The following is a 22540-nucleotide window of genomic DNA, read 5'->3' as shown; positions in this document are numbered from 1 at the left end:
AGGGACGTTTTGTAGTTATTTGTCGTTTTCTTTATAAATATTGGTCCAATTCACATCAAAGTGTTTTAGTGTCTGGCATAGTCAATAAGCGACCATAATCATGAACCACATTCCTCAGAAGGAAAAACTACCATTGTTAACTTCTGGTGCAAGCGGCCGCTTCACGGTGAGTTTACATTATGACACAGATAAATGGACAGTAATGATAACTCCTCCAGAGAATTGCTATGTGAACAATGAAACAATGGACGTGTAGCGTAGTGGTTAAGGTAGATGACTGGGACCCGCAAGGTCGGTGTAGCTACAATAAGATCGGCACAGCCGTTGGGCCCTTGAGCAAGACCCATAACCCATAACCCTGCATTGCTCCAGGGGAGGATTGTCTCCTGCCTAGTCTAATCAACCGTACGTCGCTCTGGATAAGAGCGTCTGCCAAATGCCAATAATGTAACTTATGAAACTTTCACGTGATTCGTGTTGTCTGTGGATTTCCAAAACATGGAAGGTGAGGAGCCCCCATTTTGTATCCATGCATTATAAAATGAGGAACCGTGTCACTATAACATTGGGATCGTAAATTGACCCGAGTTTTAACACTTTCAAAATAAGGACCCATGGAAGCATTATCACCAAGCCTCTTTGTTTTAATCTCAAATGTAGCATGACCAATATCGTATGTATATTTACATTTTATGTGTTATTACACTATCCTTCCGAGAATATTTACAAACCCAGTCCCTCCATGGTTGCCATTTGCTACCCAAATGGCATTTATTATTGGCCTCTCCATTGGTGTTCTTACCATTAGTGCGGATTTAACTTTAGTGATTTGACTTTTAAAATCCCAAAAATTGAATCATTTTCAAAGTTTTATTATTTAAACACAATATTTGTTAATACATTACATTAATTAAATATTACATTATAAACAGTATCACAGTAACTGTTCTCTGTACACATACCAGTATTAATTCAACTGTAAATAGATTTATTTCTTTAAACAGAAACTCTCAAATAGTGTTCAATAATGTCCCCCACCCAGTTTTCTTTTCAAAACATCTAAGCTACTGTACATCTTTCAGCTTATTTTGGAACCTTACATGTTCCAAAATAGGGTTTAAATAGGCGGTTTCTTGATTTGATGGCCTCTGCTTCACAGTGGAACAACTCCTGACCTGCAGCTCCATATGGCGATCCCACATTGCCTGGATGATTTCACAACTACAATCCAAACCCAACCATAACAACCAACAGCCAGTAGACAGGGAAGGAAAAAAAAAACTGACAACAAACATTTCAGCATTTCATCAATTGTAGCACCATCCTAACTCTTCTCCCCAGTATACTACTGGACATACGTCCATTTCCAGCCTTCCAGAACCTTCATGTTTCAAATCACACAATCATAACCTCTGACCTCAAAACCTGTAAGTTCACAATTCACAAACAATTTTGAGCTTATGCTATACTGACCTTGAATATTAGTAGGATGTTTTGTTAGATGAAATAGAATTAAGGTTATTGATTCTGCACTGGTGTCCTTTTTTCTTTTGTTAAAAAGGAAACTAATCTCTATATCCTTATACTGAATTGTATTCCAATACTGGCCTTTGTTAAAGACAAAAGTTAAATGGTTGACATAATATCAATTTAATGTCAAACAACACTACAACAAAGCTAATCCAAGATTACACCGGTGCCTCCGCGACCTGCTGTAATAAAGTATGTTATTATTGTCCACCTTTGATGGGGACATATAGAAATGGATCCAGACAAGAACAATATTCTTGGAGTGACCACAATCTGTATTATATTAGTGGGTGTGAGACCAATCTCTTATTCGGAACTATCGGAATTGGTCTCATAGAAGAAGTGCTCCATCTAGTGGAAGTAAAGTAAACCCCTAAAAACTTCAAAGATCTTAACTTGCCATGCTTGTGTGTGAAATTTTACGGTAGCAATAGGAAATCTTTAGAAAAACCTGAGTGTGAAGATAGGTAGTCAATTGAGAGTAAATGAAAACCGGAAAATGTCAGTCTCACAGCTCTGCTGTGAAGAATAATAAGACTAGACTAAGATGTGTGCAGACAATACAGACGGTTGGCAGTGTTGCTGTTTCACCAGACAGTTGCACCTGCTATTTAACAGCCAAATTTCATGAGAAGCAAAGACAGGGCCCAGGAGAAAAAGGCTGAAAAAACTATGTGAGAGAGCTTTGACAAAAGCCAGTAATGGTGAATAGAACAGAACGTGAATTTGAACATAAATGTTCTTATGTCCACTGCCTCTGAAGATGAAGGATTAAAATAATTAACCATCATATCAGATTTCAACAGAAGTAATGTACTTCAGTACATTCTTAGTTTCACTATAAATAATACTCCACTCTGCCCTCAACAACAGAATAATCCCCCAAATGTAGGAGGTGCTTTTGTGACTCATCAAGCTTTTCATACTGATAACATTCCAGTGCCGGGATAAAGTGCTTGTTGTTTGGGCAGAGCGCCCCCCACAGGCTGTCCCGTGCCAGCAGGATGCCGTGGTGCTCAGCCCTTCCAGTCCCAGGGGATGCAGAGGTCTCCGTCCTGCAGGACGGAGTAGAAGTGGGAGACGCAGAGACGCAGACCCTGCAGCTGCACCGGCCGCTCCTCCAGCAGACGTCTGCAGCACGTCATCATCTGCTGGCTGGACAAGCTGGGCTCCTTCTGCAGCCTGCTGAGGGCCAGCTCCCCCTGACACCAGCGCACCAGCTCCCGCTCCTCCACCTCCAGCCTGCACACAGGTGGTGACAGCAGGTGAGTACATGCACACACATACACACGTGAACACAAATGAACACACACACAGAACCTGTATACACAAACACAAACAAACACACACACACACACACACACACACACACACACACAGAACCTGTATACACAAACATACATACACATGAACACACATGAACACACACACAGAACCTGTATACACAAACACACACACACACACACACACACACACACACACACACATACACAGAACCTGCATACACCAACATACACACACATGAACACACACAACAGAACCTGTATACACCAACATACACACAAACAGAACCTGCATACAAACGTACACACAAACACAGAACCTGTATACACAAACATACGTACACACACACACACACACACAGAAAACCTGCATACACACACACACACACAGAGAACCTCCATACATACACACAGAGAACCTACATACACACACACACACACACACACACACAGAACCTGCATACAAAAAAAAAAATGCACGCACGCACGTGCACACACACACACTCACTTCTCATGTCGTTTGACGCGTCTGCGGGCCTCCTGAGCTTGGCTTTGCAGGACGGTCTGCAGCTGGTGGGTCTCGCAGGCCGTGGGGACTATGAAATGGCCTAGCTCGTGCAGGTAGGGGCTCCAGGAGCCACTGGGGGAGAGGCAGGGAGGGGAGACCTCAATCTCACTGGACCAACACTATGACCCGTCTCCTATCAGCACTGAGCCAGCCAGTCCAATCACATGCAGGGGTGTACCTCTGTGCATCTAGACTCGTGTGACGCTTGAAAATGCCAGTAAAAACACAACCAAGACAAGGTTTGGTCCCTCTGTAAAATATTACAGTTGATTTTAAAAGACAAGCATCCATTGCAAATGTAATAAGGGTGTGGGGAATGAGAACAGTTCCAGTACCAATAACCCATAACAGAGTAAAACTGAGCCCTGCTCCAGGATAAATGGCTTTAAATGCATGCTGTATGTGATGCGAGGCCCATTCCAGCATAAATGGCTTATAACGGAGGCTGCAGGACAGGTCAACCTGTTCAGTGCAGGGATGTGTCTGGTATCAGCATCCAGACACTGCCAGTTCTTACTGTGGCTGGCACCCATGCAGGGTGACACGCAATTTACTCTCTAGTGTCACCAGGGAAGGGAAGGATTCAGTGAACCAGGATGACAGTCTCAACATGCACCAGTGACCCCTACTGGTCATCTGGGCACCTGCAGTCTGCCAACTGAGGTGCACACAATGGGTCTTCCACAGACTCATTTCTGTGCAAGCACAATTTCCAACCTGTGTCAGACTGGCTGACATTACAAGCTTCAGAGAAGAGCACATACCTAGGGGCAGCCTGTAGCCTAGCGGTTAATGTACATGACTGAGACCCGGAAGCTTGGTGGTTCAAGCAACTGTGTAGCCACGATAAGATCTGCACACCTGTTGGGCCTTTGGTCAAGGCCCTTAACCATGCATTTCTCCAGAGGGACTGTCCCCTGCTTAGTCTAGTCAACTAAGTCACTTTGGATAAAGGCACCAGCTGAATAACAAATTATTATAATTATTATAACTGCGTTGATATTAGGGGAATAGCATTTAAATTAATAAATAAATACATGGCTTATAACTAGTACTGAGAGTGAAAGTGCTCTTATTGTAGAGTTGAGTACCTCTCCAGGGTCAGAGCCAGGTCCTGCAGGCTGCGCGGGTGCAGAGCAGGCCTCCGGGGCAGGAGCCTCTTATGAAAGGCGCTGAGAGACCTGTAGTGCTCCTCCAGGGTCAGCAGGGGGCCTCGCCTCTCGATGTGAATCACCTGGACGCCCCCGAGCAGCAGGCTGATCCTCTCCTTCAGCCACTCCGTCTGCTGCCGCAGGGCACGGTAACTAGGCAACCGCTCGAAAAGCTGCACCAACAGACACGCAGAGGAAACTACCTCACTGGTGCTCACAGCATAAAATAATTTTAAAAATGCAGCAAAGGCTATCTACAGCTGACAACCATAGCGTATACTCTCATAATGAAACTTAAAGCAATTTTTAAATTGAGACTAAACATACAACAGCAAAGTATGGTCATACATTTCACTTTACAGAGATGAACTAAGAACATTTTGCTTCCTACTTTAGCCCACTGGTGATGGACATCCATTGTCCCAAGCATCACATGACCAGAGGCGTTCATCCCTGATTGGTCCGTGAATACCAGTGTGTGCCCTGAAGGGACATAGGAGCAAAGTACTTCAACGATATAAAGGGACTTGACTCATCGTTCATAATGTCAATTTGAAGAGAGAAACTACTGGTAGTTTATACTGACTGACCTCTTATCTGATACGTATATGATATACAGTATGCACAATTTCATTAAAACAGTCCAAGGGATAATACAAAACACTGACCATATTTTCATCTGTGTAATTATTAAAGAAACCCCCCTTCCCCCCAAGAAATCCCACAGCTAAATAGCTGACTTTACCTCTCAAATTGTGGAGAGATTCAGGATTTTGCTGTGCGAAGCGACTCAAACTCTGCAACTGGCTGCACCTGTGAGTGACTCCCCAGCTGCGCTGCCACCTGCAGGCGGGAGGAAGAGCTACATGACATCGTTCAAAGATTACCATGCTGAATTAGGCTTGGTTTGCATGGATGTCTGAGGATTTTGTTAGTCTAAAGCAGACCTGCCCAACCTTGTTCCTGGAGATCTACTATCCTGTAGGTTTTCACCCCAGCCATAATAAAGCAGACCTCATTTAACCACTAGAGATCTCTTTCAGCTGCTAGTTAGTAGAATCAGGGCCAAATTAGGGTTGAAATGAATACCTACTGTACGGGATGGTAGATTTCCAGGAAGAGGGCTAAACTGCGCTGGTCAGAAGCAAAACACAGAGTTCCAAGCTCAGTAAACAGCTTAGGCATCCAGCTGGCTGTATAGTTTTTGAGGATTTGCAGGTGGGCAACACCACTCTATCCTAGAGAAAGTCACTTAAACCCCCAAACAGCAGAACAGTATTGCAACTTTTCAGTTAAGTAGCGACCAAGGTCAATATAGTAGCTTTATGGCAACAGCTCTTTTTCTAGCATAAATCACAATGTTCCAGCTACATTGTAAATATTTTTTCTGCAGGAAAACCAATGTTTCTGATCTGACAAAATGAATCATAATTCATTAATTAAAGAACAGCACATGGAGGAAACATTTTCTTGCCAGGCAAATATATATACAAAGCATTTTACAACACGACTGGAATTATGTGGATTATAATGCTGAAAACAGAGGTTGCTACATAATGGGTCTATTCACCACAAGTATATTGCAACATTGAAAAAAGTTGCAATAATGTTATGTGGTAATGGAGCTTAAATGGGCTAAGATTAAAAATGTGGCAGTATGAATTGATGATACTGTATGTAGCAATCTAAACTAAACATGTCATGTTGGAAATATTTGGAAAACAAATAAATAATAAGCATCTTCATGATAATCCTAATCTGTAGAATTTTGAAAAAGAAATTTAACATTCATAATTATTGTGTGTGCACGAGTGTGTACTGTACGTGTATGCGTGTGTGTGTGCACACGTGTGCTGTATGTATGTATGTGTGTGTGTGTGTGTGTGTACTGTATGTGTACGTATATGCGTGCGTGTGTGTAGTGTGCGTGTACTGTATGTGTGTGCATGCGTGGACTGTATGTGTGTGTGTGTGTGTGTGTGTGTGTGTGTTCTGTATGTGTGTTTGTGTGTGTATGTGTGTGTGCATGTGTGGACTGTATGTGTGTGTGTGTGTGTGTGTGTGTGTGCATGTACTGTGTGTGTGTGTACTGTATGTATGTGTGTGTGTATGTGTGCATGTACTGTGTGTGTGTGTACTGCATGTGTGTGTGTGCCTGTGTACTGTATGTATGTGTGTGTGTGTGCCCGTGTACTGTATGTATGTGTGTGAGTGTGTATTTACTGTATGTATGTATGTGTGTGTGTGAGTGTGTGAGTGTGTGTGAGTGTGTGTGTGCGCACGCATGTATGCTCTGTGACGCTGTGCTGACCTGACATCAGTCAGACCCAGTCTGTTACACAGCTCTGTCTTCAGCCGCTTCAGCTCCTCTCTGCGGGGGAGGCTGCTCTTCTGCTTCTCACTGGCCTCCGCCTCATTATTCCTCAGCCACAGGCTGGAAACACACACGCACACACACACAGTACACACACACAGTACACAGGGCTGTATATCACACACAGTACACAGGGCTGTATATCGGCCTGTAGCGTAGTGGTTAAGGCACATGACTGGGACCCGCAAGGTGGTTCAATCTCCGATGTAGCCACAATAAGATCCGCACAGACGTTGGTGGGCCCTTGAACAAGACCCTTAACCCTGCATTGCTCGAGGGGAGGATTGTCTCCTGCTTAGTCTAATCAACTGTACGTCACTCTGGATAAGAGCATCTGCCAAAATGCCATTAATGTAATGCAATGTATATCACATGTACAGAGCTATATGTCACACACTTAAAGGGCTGTATATCCCACACTTAAAAGAATTAGACTACTATAAGTTCTGTCTCCTGTAGGAGGCAATGTCTTTTCAAAACTGATAGATCTAAAAAAGGGGAATCACCAATCACTTTTATACAAGAGAAAAGCTTAAGGCGGAGAAAATTTCCATGAAAGAAGTACAATAAGTGAAATTGCAATGGACTGTCAAGGTTAGCGGTTTAAAAGGTTGCAAGTTTGAGTTTCATGTGGGGTCACTGTTTTTGCACCCTTATACAAAGTAGAATCACTTCAGCAATACACCCAGCTGCTTAAATGACCCATAAGTATTAGGTCTGTACCTGAGTGAGGCCTCCACTCTCTTAGCCTGTTCAAGCTCCTGCTCAGGGTCTCTGTACCCAGTGAAGGCATAGTAGGTCTTATCCCATCTGATAGGTCTGTAGAAGGCCGCTCCTGCCTCCGGGGGGCGCCCATCCGCACTGGACTCCAGACCCTGAATGTGCTCCATGGACAGGCTACAGGAGCGGAGCACGTCCTGCACAGTGCTCAGGATGTCCTTGGTGTTGAGTGTGAAGCTGACAGACCGAAACCCTGGATGACACGACTCACATAGTAATACACATCTGGGTATTACCCCCCCACTCTGTTGGTAGTTGAACAACTACCAGCAGAGTACAGTATATACAGTTGTAAATTCACACATTCAGTCAAATGTAATGGCTCTCACAAAAATAAGTAAATGTTCCTATTTGTGCTTACAGACCACAATTTAGAAGTATAAAAGCAAGCTAAAGTTTCAAACTGACATTTGTGATATTTAACATAGAAGTTCACCTGCGGAAAGAATATCATCTTTTCTCTCGGTTGTTTCCCTGACATAAAAGGTCAGCTTGGTTGGTTTGAGGGACCGAAACCCTGGCTTCTGAAGGTTCTCCAAATAGCCATTGAGCCTCTTGAGAGAGTTCTCGTTCACTTCCTGCAGACCGAGACCAGCAGTATAAAATCTGAGCAGACACCACTTACATGCAGTGAACAGAAATGACCCATCCGAACGCCACTCTCACAGGATCATGCAGGCTCACCCTCTCCCTGGGGTGCTGACCGAAGAAGTCTGGGTGCACCGCGAAGTAGAAGGGGCGCAACGCAGTGATGGCGTCTGCCCCAGAGAGTGCCCTCTTCTGGAGGACGTGCACAGCAACAGGTTTACCGCTTGTTCTGCTAGACAGAGAGAGGGCATTATTTTACAAAACAAGGGGGCATATATATTAGTCACCAGGCCGTGGATTCCAATCACAGTTTTGATTTACAAGACTATTATAGTTTTACATGCAGTCTAGATGCAGTCAGTTGAAAATGCTGTCTTTTTTAAAACTAAGGAAAAAAACAACGACAAATTCTCTAAAAGAATTTCCGAATTTAAATTCAGCTGCAAATACACAACGGAGATCCGAATTGGTTCTGTGATCAGGCTCAGCCGCTAGATCAATACAAATATTCCTAAATAATGCGCTTAAATTGCATGACTCTGTAGCCACTTTTCACTGACCTCATGGTCCAGCGTAGGAAGGTGACCAGAGACATCGCTTAAACTTTCAAATCACGACATCCGCAACTGTTGAATTTCTCCTGAAAACACAAAAAAAACATTTTCTTCTGTTTACAGTCACCTATAAAAAAGTATCTAAGTACGGAGCGCCGTTCATTTTAGGCTAGGTAAGGTTACATACCAGAGAATGTTATGGAACTAATCTATTCGATGTAAGTTGCTGTAACAATCGAATAACGCTAGTTGCTACAGACAGGATGAATTACTCGAATTACTGGGGTAAAAACACAAATGCCATTAGTCCCACATTTACACATAGTAAACGGAAGGTTATGACACGACATTGTGTGGCTAGCTAGCTTCTGAGTTTAACCTACATTCTGAGAATTGCTGAAAATACACAGACCAACAGACTAAACCAGCCACACACCGAAAGTAATGTCAAGTCAAAACAGATTAGCAGTCGTTTCAATTGTATATGTTGCAGCTTCGCTTCCCATTTAAACTCCTCTTTGGCTCTTTTAACATTGCCGCGATTAAAATAAACATTACCCATTCATCGTCGTAGAAATAGCTGCCTTCATTAATCCAAACACGCGAATAGACGAGAGCAATCGCTTTCCTCCATCAGCCATATTCGCATTATGACGCTATTTTCGTCATTGATCTGACAACGAAGCCAAAAGCGACATCTGCTGGTGAAGTGTAAAGTAGACGTAGTCAAGGAAACGGTTCTGCCAAGACGATGGGCAAAACTAACAGTAGGCCCTATGCATGAAAGCAAAATTAGAACGAACAAGAAGTAGGAGTTTTAATGGAAGTCAGTGGAAGAATGGTGTCCATAAGATGTAGTCAGGTTGCAGTCTGTCAGAATGTAAAATAGGCACTGTCCAAGACACTACTAATCATACAGTAACAAAAGCAGAACCTGAGACCATGATGATATGTGCAGGGTGGCCTGTAGTGGTAAATAAGCATGGCTGGTGGTTTGATCCCCGGTGTAGCCACAATAAGATCTGCACAGCCGTTGGGCCCTTGAGCAAGGCCCTTAACCCTGCATTGCTCCAGGGGATGATTGTCTCCTGCCTGGTCTAACCAACTGTACGTCGCTCTGCATTAGAGCGTCTGCCAAATGCCGTTAATGTAATGTAATGTAATTGATGACCAGCATGATCTGAGAACATACATGTGTAGGGTGACCAGACTTCCTGGAGGACTGTGGATTTACAAAGGCCATGATGGTTCTCACTCGCCTGCAACCCCTGGATCTCAATTTCTCAGGTCTTCTTACCTGCTTGCTCTTTTGTGCTTCTCTTGCCCACTCAAATCCACTTACCCACCTGCTCTCTCACGCCACATGAATTTACCGGTCTGCTTCACCTTTCATTGAAAAGCTCCAAGATGGTACCATTCATTTACTACAGCTCATCAATTATATGGGACTTTTCACTATTGGACTTTATATATCGAAATGTATAAATACAATTGCTTTTCTATAAACCCAAGCAGTGTCAAAAGCAGGGAATTGTCAAGTTGATTGATCAATGCCATTTTGTAACACTTATGAAGATACAGGATTACAATTGACTCAGTATTTGTGATTTGCACAAAATATAGCACTACAGTAACATTGCATAGGTATAACATAAACTCACCATGTTCCGAACAGTGCAACTTTCATGACGAATAACTGAAAAATTACTGCCAGATCAGCTTTGGTTTTTGTGTGTGTAATGTATAATTCCTTCCGAACAACGGAAGGAATTATACATTACAAGATGTCTAAGATGAAATTTGATTTATTTATTTTGAACATTGGTGGACTGCCTATACTGGAAAACCATTTGGAAGCTCATCATAATAATGTTGCTTAAATTCTGTTTCTTGTCTTTCTTCCTTATTTGATTCAGATGCTGGTGAGAAGGTGTGAAGACAAAGTCCTAAAGGTGTCCCCAGAACACTGAACAGTTTTTTTCCTGTGCCTGGCCTGCCCTTACTATCACTGCAAGTTTACCGTCCTTCCTCCCCCTTCTCGTTCTGTGAACCCCTGGACTTGTGAGTTAAGAGTTTTTTTTTTTCTACAGTTCCAGCTGTGTTGAGCCACTGCAATGCCAGTGATAAGTGAGTGGAGACTTGTTAGTGTTCCTGCTGTGTTGAACCACTGCAATGCCAGTGAATAATCACTTTAAATAAAAAGTAAATCTTAAGTGGAAGTTCACCTGTCAATTAATTGAAATGTTTAAAAGAAAAAAAAATATATATATTATGAATATCCTTTATTTAGAACAAAAAACACATTGAAAGCTAAGGGCTCATTAACAAGGGTTACCTATTCATGAGCATACAGCAGTACTTATATATGTTAGGGGAACAGGGCAACATTATTATACCATGAAAAAGCGGTATCTGCCAGAAATCGGTAAACCGGTATCGGTCTGCCTGCTGAGTGGGGGCGGTGTCCCACATTGTCCCTCAGAAACATACCCCTTGTCCCACATTGGGCTTATTAGCAGTTGGTCACCCTATACGAGTCACATACGCGATCCATTTCAGCATAGTGATATGGTAATAGTGCTCCACTGTGACATTGTGGTGGGGAAGCTGGAAACTGGAAATGGCAGCGTTCGGACCATTGTGAGCTAAATCTTCCGAGCACTGGGACGTTGTGTAGTTATTTGCAGTTTTCTCTATAATTATCGATTTAATTCTCATCAAAGTGTTTTAGTGTCTGAGATAATCAATAACCAACCATAATCATAAACCGCATTCGTCAGGAGAAAAACTACCATTGAACGGACGTTAACTTCTGGTGAAAGCGGCCGCTGCCCGTGTTCTGTTCGAAACGTTGAGTTTACATTAGCACTACCACTTCATCACATTGCAGCGGGTGGTAAGGAGTGAATAATAATAAAAAAAACATTCACCAGAAAGTTGTCAAAAGTTTTTTTATTGGTGACATTTCAACTCATGCAGAAACTCAAACTGAAAATCTTTTTTAAAGGCAGTTTATTACTGATAAAGCAAAGATATTACCAGCTGTAATACCGGAATCTGCACTGAAATTTGATTTTATGATTTATATCTGAGGAATATAGAACACAAGAATGCCATTCTTAAGTACAGTAATTAGAATACTAAGATTTACATGGTAAATCCATTGTTGAATGCGTCAATTTAAGGCCAAACGTAATTTCCAAGTGCGATCATACACTCTACTTACAAAATACAAGTATTAACATATTGCTTCTACTTAACATTAAGTAAAAAAAAATAATAAAATAAAAAATGAAAATGAAATGCAATATTTCTCCAACTATAACTATGAACCCACTTCAAGTCAAGCCATGACAATGGAAGCAAGATTTCTGCAGCATAGTTGATTTAGTGTATAAAAAAAAGCAGATCCACCCAACAGGTGTGGAGCATTCACCTGAGAGACGGGAGGGAAACACGATGCAATATTGTGAAAAAATTGACTGGAGCCAGAACCCTCGCCCAAGTTCAGAGGAGTTCCAGTTAATTGCGCCAAACTAAGGTTTAACCTTAAAAAGGAAATCAAACAAGTGCTCCAAAGTTTTCCTGAGAAGAACATGCCTGTTACACATGGTAAATGTAGGAATGATGTACAGTTGTGTAGGCCTCTCTAAGTAGACAGAGCTTGGGGGCTGAAGTCGGTCTCTGGTTTAGAGTCTGAGGACAGCCAGACCTTGGAGGCCCAGTTCAAGTTCTGGGAGAGCCACTTGTAGGCAGAAAGGGAGTCCAGGGTGAACACTTGCTCCTTATTCACACTGACAGTAGCATATTTGATCACCAGTTTGGGGTTTGCAGTCTGGGCTGCAGACAAGAGGCGGCTAATGGCCGCATGGTGGTCAGTCTCACTCACCAGCTCAGTGCCCCCTTTCCTGGAAAAAAAACACAAAAAACTGTGGCATTACAGATGTTAAAATGACGAAAGGTTTGAAGTACAAAAGGTGGAGAACAATGCTCACCCCTTTAACACAATCTGAAGGGCATGGGGGAAGAAACCTGGATTCTGGATGTCACTGGCGTTGGACACCATGAACATTTCGAGGGCGAGCGTCATCTCGATTTCACTCAGAGAGTGTGGGACGGGAAGAATTCTGCAGTACTTGTTCATCTGGGTCTGTGGGTAACATCCCACAGATAGTGCACCTGGGACCACAGGACAAGGGCAAGCAAGAGCACTGAAAGGGTGTATTTAATACATTCTTTACCATTCATTGGCACAGGTACTTCCTATCTTTGTGATTGAGCACATCACTTTCCTTGAATTAATATACAAATCATTCAAAAGATTATTCAAGTATCATTCAAAAGATTATTCAAGTAAGTTCCAAGACCCATTCAGCAGAAGCCTGAAGTTCTTCTTTTGTGATTCTAATGTTGGAACAGAAATAGCCAGGGTGTAAGGCATAGGAGGCCATGCAACAAGGCAAGTTTTCTATGGCAAAGGGTGCAGTTAAAACAATACAAAAAAAGAGGTCAAGTTACAAGTGATCACTTCATACATTATTCAAGGAAGAACTATAAAAGACAAGCTTGACAGAATACAGCTCTGTCAGGGAGGACTACACAACTACTCAATCGATTTCAGCGCAGGATGTGGTTGTGGGAAAAATCTAACTGCGTCCATTTGGACGTGAAAGCATCTTAGCCGCTCTATCATCACTAACCCATGACGTTACAAGTTTAAAACATGGTATTCTGTATGGCAGTACTGTTATTCAAGGAACAGCTGACCATACACATTTTCATAAGCAAAATCCAATTTAACATTTAATTTTATAATTTAGCTTAGTGGGTAATTAAAGGTTTTAAAATGTTGAATGTAGCATCAAGGGACCTGATTAAAATGTATATTTTAAAGTAGGCTATTGTATAATTATCCTGGATCATTACTATGAAACCGTGTCATTTATCACATCAGTCCATTAGCGTTATAGGGGTTTTGTTTTTTTATTGGAACATGGTCATTTATCTTGCCTCTAAAAAGGCAATACTTGGTAAAGACGGGAGGAAATCAAAGGGTGCTCAGTAAAGGAAGTGTCAGCGCTTGTAGGGTAATGAAATAGTTAATGAATCAAGACTTGAAAGTGTGGAATGGTTTCAACATGCAATGCAGCGAGCTTGACAGAGCATCATGGCAACTGCTGAGCAAAGAGCCAAATTAGGCCTAAAATCATTAAAATGTGCATCAAGCTTTAGAAATAAAAGGGATTTCACAGGAAAAGGGTGACGCAGGTACTTACTTTTGTAGAGAGAGCGTGCCTTTTGCCAAGAATTTTGCTTTCCAAGCTTGTGTACGAGTGATCGTAGAAGACACACATCCACTTCAATCTTCTTTGTAAACATGACTTCCACTATGTTTGAACCAACAATCAAATTCTGTTTCTCCAAGCAGGCCTTGAGATGCCAGTGAAAGATACTGTACTGGGAGGGATCTACTGCATCTTAGGAAAGGACAGGTATTTTATCATCAATCAGCCTGCAGTCACATGACCTCCTACTGTCAGATGCAGGATGCAAGCCTTTTAACACGTCACTGTACATCGCTCTGGATAAGAGCGTCTGCTAAATGCCTGTAATGTAACGTAATGTTAACAAAAGAAATGTGTAACCCTGGAACCTGTGGAAACTTACAGAAACCAATGACATCAGACTGGGGAGATTTCAAAAGGGTATACGATCAAACACTCTTTCATAAACACAGTATGGACTGACTGACCTGCACAGGTTACATGGGGAATCTCAACAAGTGCATTTTCTCCCTGTGTCCTGCCCATTAGATTATTTCACAACATCGTTTGCAAATTAACTGTCCAAATCCAAGGCTAGACTGCTGTATCTGGTTAAAGTGTGACTAAATGACACTTTTCTCTTGCGTTCTTTGCTAATTATTTTTAGCAAAGTCGAAGCAACACAAGATCAGCAGAATAGCTGACTGTTAAAGCAAGCCAAAGATCGCCCAACACAAATGGTTATAAAGGATTTTAGTAACGTTTAGTTAGCACTATTAAACATGCTAATTTAACGTTTACACCTCTAAGTCACACCTCTAAACGTCTAAAAGATCTTTTAGTGAGGTTTTCTGCAGAGTAGTCCCTGACATATCCGTGCGTGCCACCTGAAGGCTGTTTCTGATCGTTGGGAAGGGTGTTTGCGGGGTTTTCGTCATTATGCAGGTAATTACTTGGTTTTCTGAATGATGTTTCAAACAGTTGATTTTGGTAAGCCTATTGTTTGGCCTATGTGGCTGGCTGTTTTTAAAAAAAAATTATTTCTCAGCCTCATAATTGCTTCCTTTACTGTCATTAGCACAACTCTGGTCCTCATGTTGACAAAAGCCAATAACAGACTCCAAGGGCAATCAAAAGCCTAGAATCAAGACTAGATACTGAAAGCTTTCTTATGCCGGCACTAATAAGGCCATTGAATATACCCAACTAATCAGAAACAGCTAAGAAACCAGCTGTCCAATTACTTTTGGTCCCCTAAATTAGAGAGGGGGGGGTTATCTCATCTGCTGTGAGCTGCTGTTACAGATGAGCAACAGTAATTCATCCTCAGTTTAAGTGTAAATATGAAGAAATGTGATTAATCAAGGACACTTCAATTCAAAGTAACAGCTGTTTATCAAACCCTACCAGTGTTAACTTCATTGGGTGATCAGGCCTTAGTGGAGATCACCCACAGAGGGCTTCCCAGTCCCCTCAGCAGTGAGGATCAAACTCCTCCCTCACCTGTACCATCCGGAACATCAGCCAAATCAGGCAAATTGGTCAAGATCTCCAGTGTCTCCGTAAACATGTTCTTCTGGGTGGTGCACTCTGCCAGACGGCACAGCACACTCTGACGGTGTGCGATGTCCGCCTCTTCACACTGCCACAACAGGGACCTGAGGATCCACTCGTTATCTGAAAGACAGTGCCTTTCTCAATGCCATACAGTCACATGAGTCCTGATCAATCACAGCATAGTGCTCTCTCAGAAACTCAGAACCAGGTGACCAAATCACATCGTTATTGATCACATTCTGCTCAAATCAAGACTACACCCATCCTGTACACTAAGTGTACCATCAAACTGTAAGAGTGTGGTCCCCACTGAGGTACGCTTATTAAGGATCATTTGAGGTGCAGTGCCATACCCCTGGCTCAGTGGCATGAATATTTGTGTTTTACCAGATGTGCGTTTTACCTTTAAGCACACGGAGTGCGTTCTCCATGCTCCCACAACTCAGAAACACCTCGGCAGCCATGCTTATTATCCGGCACCGTGACACGCTGCTCTCTCCTGCAATCAGGCCCTTGAACGTCGAGTAATTAACCTTCAAAGCATTCAGGGCGTCCAGCAGCTTCTTCCCCTGCAAGATACCTCATTAGCAGCGTGCCTTTACCATTCACCCACCCACTGACCATCAGCTGCAGTGCCTTTCTATTTCCAACTCTACTCCTTCCTTACGCTAGTTGTTAGAGTGATGTCATCATCAGGTCTGCCATGGGGATGTGTGGAATAAAAAACATGGAGTAAAGCTCCATGTCACAAAAGCTCAGGTAGCTGCCATCAAGGGCTAAACTGTAAGTCTTCTCAAAATGCACGGCGGTTGTATGGAATCTGCTTGGTCACAATCTGCTTTCAATTCCAATTATGATAAAGTTCATTTTTCATTTTTAAAGAAATGTCATACACTAAACATGCAATGAGACTACAATTTGGATCAAGCTAAAGAATAAACACTGAGGTTCTCTGAAGCTAACATCTGTATCTATTCTTTGTTACTTTTGTACAACACATTAAAATCAGTTGTGTTTCATGCACAATTACTCTTGTTCTATGTGGGGTTTGTGTGATATGTTCTGACCTCGTTTTAGATTTAGAGATTTTAGATAATTCCTTGAACCTCCATTTCTGATTGTTCTGTATTCTACTTTTCAATATTCCTCTCTGATGAATGTGTTGTCTTGGATGTTTTACATGTGTTCTTCAATGTCATCTATCAGTCTTCATTACCTTTGTCCATTGCTGTGTTTTGTAATATCTCAACATCAAAGAAACGCCAATGCGCCCAAGTAAGCTTTTGACCAAACCACCAAGAGAGGCTCCTTGACAAACTAGACAACCAAAAAGAGAAGTACAGGAAACAATTATTTCAACTACAAGTCTCTGCCTGTTTGTGCTATGACAATTAATGGAGGCACTTATTTTAGTAGAGAACATTGTGAGACCAGGGTTGCATTTATTTACAGGTTTCTGTGGAGCAGCTTAACTCACCAGCTTCCAGAAACTGACAGAAGGGAAATGGGGAGGTGAGAGGGGTGTCCATGAGGAGTGCCATGGCGATGCTCCCACTCAGATGGTTCAGTTCGGCCAGGCTGGCTTTGGACGTGCACATAGAGCTGAACAAGGCCCCCAGCTTGGACCAGTCCTGCTGCTCTTTACAGCACTGGAGAGACAGAGCTCAGAGTCAGGGGCAACAGCTGGTATGTTTGAGGCAAAGAGGCCAAAATGCGGATGGAAAAGTTGCCATTGACTGAAAACGGCAATAACCTTGTTCAAACGCCATGTCCAACACAGTGTATGCTATAAATCATTACATGCCTACAAAGCTTCACCTGCATGTCACAATTCAGTCAGTATTTCTAGTTGGGAATTTCCATCGTTTAGTTGCTTGGCAGGCTAACTTCCGGGGTGTTCATTTACAGCTGGACAGTTTCTGAACCCATTCAAGTAAAGCATTTTGCCCAGGTTACAACAGCAGTGGGACCCAGACTAGCATCGGAGTCAAAAGCAAAGATACAAAGGCTAGAACCTGAGTCATACACTAGTGCTCTCTTTCTTCTTCATGATGGTCTAACTTCCAAACAGTTTGTCTATTGACATAGGCCAAACAATGCGTCTCTGTTTTTTTCTTCTTTCTTGTTTCTCAGCCTTATTATGGCTTCCTTGATTTTCCACTGGCACAACTCTGGTCCTCATGTTGACAAATGCCAATAACAGACTCACAATCAAAACTAGATACTGAAAGCTTTCTTATACCTGCACTAAGGAACCAGAAACAGATCAGAAACAGCTGAGAAGCCAAATGTCCAATTACTTTTGATCCCCTGAAATGGTATGTAATTTCTACACAGATCACCCTGGATGCAAATACCCTTAAATTAAAGCGGAGTCTGCACGTTAACCTCATATTCACAGTTTCATTTTAAATCCAATGGGCTAGAGGACAGAGCCAAAAGAACAGAAATTGTATCACTGTCCAAATACTTAAGGACTGCACTGTATATAAATGTGCATATACAAACAAACACAGAAATATAGTTTGGAAAAGGCTTTGCTCTTACCTCTACCTCTGCAAGCGCTATGGGCAGATGCCCAACCTCTGGCTTCCAGGTTACAGCAGTCTCCAAAGCTCTAAGAAAGCACACAAATGTTCCTTTATCATATCTGAATTACTCCATAATACTGTGTCTCACTAGGGTTAGCAGTTTAATACATTTCAGATGTTCACAGAAGAACAGGGGCACCTATATTTAACTGTCATGAAAACTTCCATCTGGCTGCTGGTCGCTTGCAGGAGCTCCAGACGGTGTTGCATGTACTCAAAGTTCTCAGTGGTCAACACCAGACCCGCTTCCACACACTGTGGAGCATAACAGCCACCAAATTACACAAGAAGTGAGACAACTGTAGTCGTGTGAATGTATTCATGCATAGGCGCACCGAGGAAACCACTGCTATAACATACCACCATAACTATGTACTGAATGTTAAGTTTTTATTAATCTGTCATTTAAGTATTTAACCATGTCAATGCCAAACACAAAAAAAGTAAGTTTTACATGGTAAGAGAGACAAATACAGAATGAAACAAGAAATATGTGTGAAGTGAGCATAACTCACCTTGCCGGTCAAATCTATGAGGTCTGAGACTGCTATTTGAAGACCCCACACACTCACACGCTCAAACAGAGACAAGATGAACTCTACTGGTGGCTGTAGAGGAAGTGCCGCAGTGCAAGTTACGAGACTCAAATACACACAAGAACATGTGAAAGATGGCAATTTAAATGCAATAAATCTGCCAACAGAAACTAGAATACTAAAGTAAATGCCAGTTAATTCACTCTACCTGTAAAAAGCGTGAATTATCACAGAAATAAGTATTAAGTGGAAAGCAATTTTACAGTTTCAATATCTTACCAGTATCTGGTGGTATGTCATTACTCTCAGCACAGAAAGCACATCTTTCACAATTCCCTGACTGAACAAAGCTGACAGGAGTGATTTCAGGGTGTGCGTTTCAAAATGGACTCCAGGAGCACACTGCTGATAGTACTCGGTAAACACCGTAGCTGGAAGCAAAAGTAAGAACATATAAAGTGAGTGAATTTACAACCCCAAATCTGAAAATGTTGGGATGGTATTGAAAATACAAATAAAAACATCCAGAGCACCGTAAACAGGTCCCTTTTTATGTATTCTCAGAATCCTCGGTTCCCGCTGATAAGCACAGACTATGCAGGTGGGCCACTGTGGGGACATTACCTGCCCGGTGTAAATGACAGGGCTGACCACTGCAGAGCCTTCGCACAGCAGCCATGCAGAACTGAAAACACAAGGCAAAAGCATCATGGGAAGTAGCTTTTCATAATGACCAGAAAACATGAACATTGTAGTTGGGCCTATAACAACAGGGAACAGATTCTTTGACAATCTTATAGTCTGCCCCTACCTTCTCATCACCCTCTGCAGGCAGGTGCCGGTACCAACATGACTTCCTGAAACAGATGTGCTGTTCGCTGAAGTAATATCTGCAGTACTTCTCACTGCCCTCACCCTGGTTGCTGAACTGTGAAGATACAAAACAAAAACAAAGCAAACATGAGTGCGAGAAACCCAGTAGGCTAGAGAAAACAACACTATAACACCATTTGTTATGTTATTGACAGGGTTCAGTTCAGCTAATGAGATAATTAACTCACTGATCTAGCAGTCCAAACAGCACTCTGAGCACAAAGATCGTTAGTCACAAGAGTCTGCATAGGGTCACCATCCAAACCTAAGACAGACCACACAGAGCAATGCAGGGGTTATTTTTACTTGAAATATATTTTAGCAGTCCCTCCAAATAATAAAATGCAGAAATTATGGATCTGAAATAAATAAATGAGTCAAACATATATCAACAGTCTGCTAGACATATTCCACATGAAGCAGCTCTTTAAGGATACACAAACACCTGCCTATAAGTTACAGCAAGGGATCTTTTTTGTGACAAAAGGGTGGGAGTATTTTCTCTCACCAGCATCAGTGGTAAATGCACCGGCTGTTGCTGAGTTCAGCCTGGCATTTCCCTGGACACTAAAACAGAAAAGCAAGTTAGGTCTTACCTGTGAAAGCAGATTAAAAACTACAGGTGAAATGAAACACACAAATGACAAGCCTTTTTGCAGGTAAAGGCAGACATTTACCTGGTCGCAAAATCAGGCCAGAGCCATTCACTGCTCTGTGCACTCTCAGCTGTACTCTGTTAAAGAAGTCACACTTGCCTTTAAGTGAGCTTAGTGAAAAACTGGAACTTTTATTGCACAAATAAAAGCCTATACACACATCGAGTAAATAAACATCATACTGATATAGCAGACCATTCTTGCATAGGGAGTATCACTACACCAAGATCCAGTGATTTAGCTGGACCACCACATGGCAACTTCTATACCCTCAATTTTTACATTGCACAAAATTAATTTTCAACAAAGCCAAAATGTGGGTCAACATGTTCAACAAGGGAACACATGTCATTAATGAAGGGCTGACGATTAATTTTAAAGACGTGAGAAAACACAGGTTAGCTCACCTGGGCAGGAACACTGCTCTCTGTGTGAACTCCTTCCCCTACTTGGCCATTTAATATGGGTCTCTCACCATCTGCAGAATTATAGTGATAAGAACCAAGAGCAATGATCATGATAAATTGTATTGCAAATGTGAGAAAAATCAGTATATGATTTGCATCACTCCACATAATTCAAATTAATTAGACAATTCCTAATCATAATCATACGAACCTGTTCATAATCACTACAGTAAACACAAATATAGTAAATAATAGCATTCAGCATTTCCCCAACACAGATGGCACAGCACCACTGAATTTCTGGTGCCATTGCGAAACATTTTTTTTCTGGACACCATCACTAAAACATTAATGCTTTTCTATATTGTTCACATTCAGCCGTGAAACTTGGCTGCGCTTATTTACTTTCGCTTTTAAGTCGACTTGCCAAATACAACTTTGGTTTTTGATTATACCAGCAGGTCTCTTGCAGTGTTGTTTGCTACTCCAACTCATCTGAATCCAGTGGTAAACACACGCTGTATGAGCGGTGGATGAATGGCTTTATGGTACAAGCAACAGAAAGGGTGGGAGGAACATTGAATGGTGAATCAGCAGAGGCGTAAAGCGGTGTGCATGTGTGGGGCAACAACTGCCATTAATAATGCAGCACACAGGTATCAGGGCTGAAGTACATCTGAGATGTTAGTGTGGGCATACCCTACCTATCTGAACAGGCAAGAGGATCCTACCAACTCCTTTTTTGTCGTCTTGCTGTCCAAGGTTGTCTCTTCCAGTTGCACTTTATACAGGAAGTATAGAGAATGCAGGAATCAATCTCTCACAGAACCTTTGAAATTCCATGCCATTCAACTGCAAACTGCAGAAATTATAATTATCTTAATTATGAATTATAAAAATGCAAATAACATGCAGCATACCTTAACTTCGCAGTATCCCATATGATCTTTTGGTTGTTCTTCATAGTGTACATCTTCATTGGATGGATAAATGTGGATACTGAAGGGATTCCACTTTTCATGACTGGCACCACATTTGGTACCTCTGGAACATCTCCAAACAGCTCTGGGTCATCCTGAATTACATCTAGGACAATGGCATCCTGCTCATAGGCCTTCAACAAGTCAATCGCCTCCCCAGATGGTCCCACTTCATCAGGGGCAGAGCTCCGGCAGGATCGCCCCACGTCCCGGATCTCGCACATGATCTCGCCACAGGGTGCAAACACCTCATCCATCAGATCGTCATCAGAGGACATGCTGCTGGTGTCATCCACAGACCATCCATGCACAAGAGCTGTGTTGACCTCCAGACTTTGCGCCTGGCTCACACAAGGGGAGAGTTCTACCTGAGCTAGACCAGAAGGCATTGCACACCTCTCCCAGGTGGGAGAATCTGCGGTGTCATTCAGTAAGTGGGAACAGGTTGGTGGGTTAGTCCTAGTAGGCCTTTCATCCTGATCCACAGAGCTGCCGGACTGCTTTGAGGGAGACTTGGTCTGCTGCAACTTCTGCCTAGAGAAGCAGTTAGATTCACACAGCTGTGTCTCTGCTATCTCCTCCGTACAGGTCCCTTGCTCCTGTACAATCTCAGAGGGATGACCGTTGGCAGGGCTGCAGGATGTTGGATCGTGCTGGAGCTCCACAGCTTCAGCAGAGCGCCCATCGTGCTGTAACTCTAACATGATCTGGGTTGACTGACTTGACCCATTAAGAAGACCTGAAGATTCTGGGGTTTCAGAGATACTCCCATTTGTCTCAGATGTCCTCAAGTGTTCGGCGTCATCTCGAAAGTCACTGCCTTCGCTCTGTGATGGGGAAGAGTCCAT

At 42.5% G+C, this 22540-nt stretch overlaps 2 protein-coding genes across 6 annotated transcripts; both read right to left on the bottom strand.

Annotated features, from left to right (window-relative positions):
* Positions 1–856: 856 nt before the first annotated feature.
* Positions 857–9477, bottom strand: tcaim (T cell activation inhibitor, mitochondrial). 5 transcript variants are annotated; one of them, XM_061249686.1, is made up of 11 exons: positions 9387–9477; positions 8835–8914; positions 8371–8506; positions 8123–8264; positions 7630–7879; positions 6844–6966; positions 5278–5375; positions 4924–5015; positions 4473–4705; positions 3322–3453; positions 857–2772 (listed from the first exon to the last, which is right to left on the bottom strand). In XM_061249686.1, exons 2-11 carry the CDS (start codon positions 8867–8869, stop codon positions 2547–2549), a joined length of 1467 nt encoding a protein of 488 aa, XP_061105670.1. In that variant the 5' UTR covers positions 8870–8914; positions 9387–9477; the 3' UTR covers positions 857–2546. The 5 variants fall into 5 exon arrangements, with proteins under 5 accessions (XP_061105670.1, XP_061105685.1, XP_061105677.1 ...); XM_061249701.1 differs by having other exon boundaries at positions 8371–8503; XM_061249693.1 differs by lacking the exon at positions 9387–9477 and adding an exon at positions 9016–9326.
* Positions 9478–11841: 2364 nt separating this feature from the next.
* topaz1 (testis and ovary specific TOPAZ 1) lies at positions 11842–22540 on the bottom strand. The gene is made up of 19 exons (XM_061243436.1): positions 21633–22540; positions 21417–21493; positions 20713–20783; positions 20327–20382; positions 20158–20216; positions 19838–19914; positions 19588–19704; positions 19401–19461; positions 19056–19207; positions 18756–18848; positions 18380–18495; positions 18197–18266; positions 17127–17298; positions 16866–16966; positions 16053–16218; positions 15596–15769; positions 14105–14305; positions 12824–13007; positions 11842–12736 (listed from the first exon to the last, which is right to left on the bottom strand). Exons 1-19 carry the CDS (start codon positions 22538–22540, stop codon positions 12478–12480), a joined length of 3114 nt encoding a protein of 1037 aa, XP_061099420.1. The 3' UTR covers positions 11842–12477.

Source organism: Conger conger, chromosome 1 (genome assembly GCF_963514075.1).
Source record: "Conger conger chromosome 1, fConCon1.1, whole genome shotgun sequence".
Lineage (NCBI taxonomy): Eukaryota > Metazoa > Chordata > Actinopteri > Anguilliformes > Congridae > Conger > Conger conger.
The sequence above is the reverse complement of the archived record's forward strand: the minus strand, read 5'-3'. Positions and strand labels throughout refer to the sequence as shown.

Bases quoted from the DNA above. Each gene is read 5' to 3' on its own strand.
- topaz1 (XM_061243436.1), bottom strand. From the start codon at position 22,540: ATGGACTCTTCCCCATCACAGAGCGAAGGCAGTGACTTTCGAGATGAC. The intron at 16,967-17,126 runs GTGAGTTAAGCT...TTGGTTGTCTAG, and splicing joins CTGTCAGTTTCTGGAAGCTG to TTTGTCAAGGAGCCTCTCTT. The intron at 16,219-16,865 runs GTAATGAAGACT...GGTATCTTGCAG, and splicing joins AAACACAGCAATGGACAAAG to GGGAAGAAGCTGCTGGACGC.
- tcaim (XM_061249686.1), bottom strand. From the start codon at position 8,869: ATGTCTCTGGTCACCTTCCTACGCTGGACCATGAG. The intron at 5,376-6,843 runs GTCAGCACAGCG...TCCCGCCTGCAG, and splicing joins CTGGGTCTGACTGATGTCAG to GTGGCAGCGCAGCTGGGGAG. The intron at 5,016-5,277 runs GTAAAGTCAGCT...ATGTCCCTTCAG, and splicing joins ATCTCTCCACAATTTGAGAG to GGCACACACTGGTATTCACG.